This window comes from Mesitornis unicolor, unplaced genomic scaffold (assembly GCF_000695765.1).
Source record: "Mesitornis unicolor isolate BGI_N332 unplaced genomic scaffold, ASM69576v1 scaffold8549, whole genome shotgun sequence".
Taxonomy (NCBI): Eukaryota; Metazoa; Chordata; class Aves; order Mesitornithiformes; family Mesitornithidae; genus Mesitornis; species Mesitornis unicolor.
This window is the reverse complement of record NW_010205179.1, coordinates 1-624: the sequence shown is the minus strand read 5'-3', so window position 1 is coordinate 624 and position 624 is coordinate 1. Positions and strand designations below refer to the sequence as shown.

Here is a 624-nt window from a genome sequence, read left to right as displayed (position 1 = left end):
TACAACGATGAGAGTATGAAACAGAGTTCACAATCTATATTGTCTTGCACTACTTAGTCTGCATAACACTCTATGGCAGGTACCTGTCAATAAAGTGCAGGCTGCAAGGCTTCCCAGTAAACTCTATCTGAGTGTAAGTGGAGTAATTCCCTTTCAGCATTGCAGCTTAGACGATTCACACTTTTACACAGAAAAACAGACAGCTGCCACAAGATGCTTCTTCACGTAAATCCCCAAGGACTTCTGCAAATACAAGATGACACTAGCCAAAATGCAGAAGCCCTTTGATTTACGTTTCAGCAAGGGCTCCACCCCAAGGCTCTAGAAAGACCTGCAAACCACCACTAACGTCCTGTACCGGGAAGGACGAGATGGAGAGAAGGTTGCTATGATGCATTCAGCAGTCAGTCCGACGCGATTTGAGGGGCCAAGAGCAACCTCCGTTGTATGGTTTTCCGTCACACACCCCGCACTTCAGCAGGGAGGATCGGCCACTTCTGCAGAGGCGGCCGGAGCCCTCCCGCGGAACCACGCACCTTCCCCGGGGCCGCCGCCGCCTCCTCCCTTGGGGGTGATGAGCTCCCGGCGTAGCTTGGCCAAGCGGGCCTTCAGCAGCCCCAGGTG

General features: G+C 52.9%; 1 protein-coding gene across 1 annotated transcript in view; it reads right to left on the bottom strand.

Moving 5' to 3' along the window:
- DRG1 (developmentally regulated GTP binding protein 1) overlaps positions 1 to 618 on the bottom strand; it is a gene marked incomplete at its 5' end in the record, with an annotated part of 5,057 nt that extends 4,439 nt beyond the window's left edge. The window contains one exon of the mRNA XM_010191311.1: positions 537 to 618. Coding sequence (XP_010189613.1) covers positions 537 to 618 — 82 coding nt within the window. The remainder of the gene's footprint in view (positions 1 to 536) is intronic.
- Positions 619 to 624: the final 6 nt, after the last annotated feature.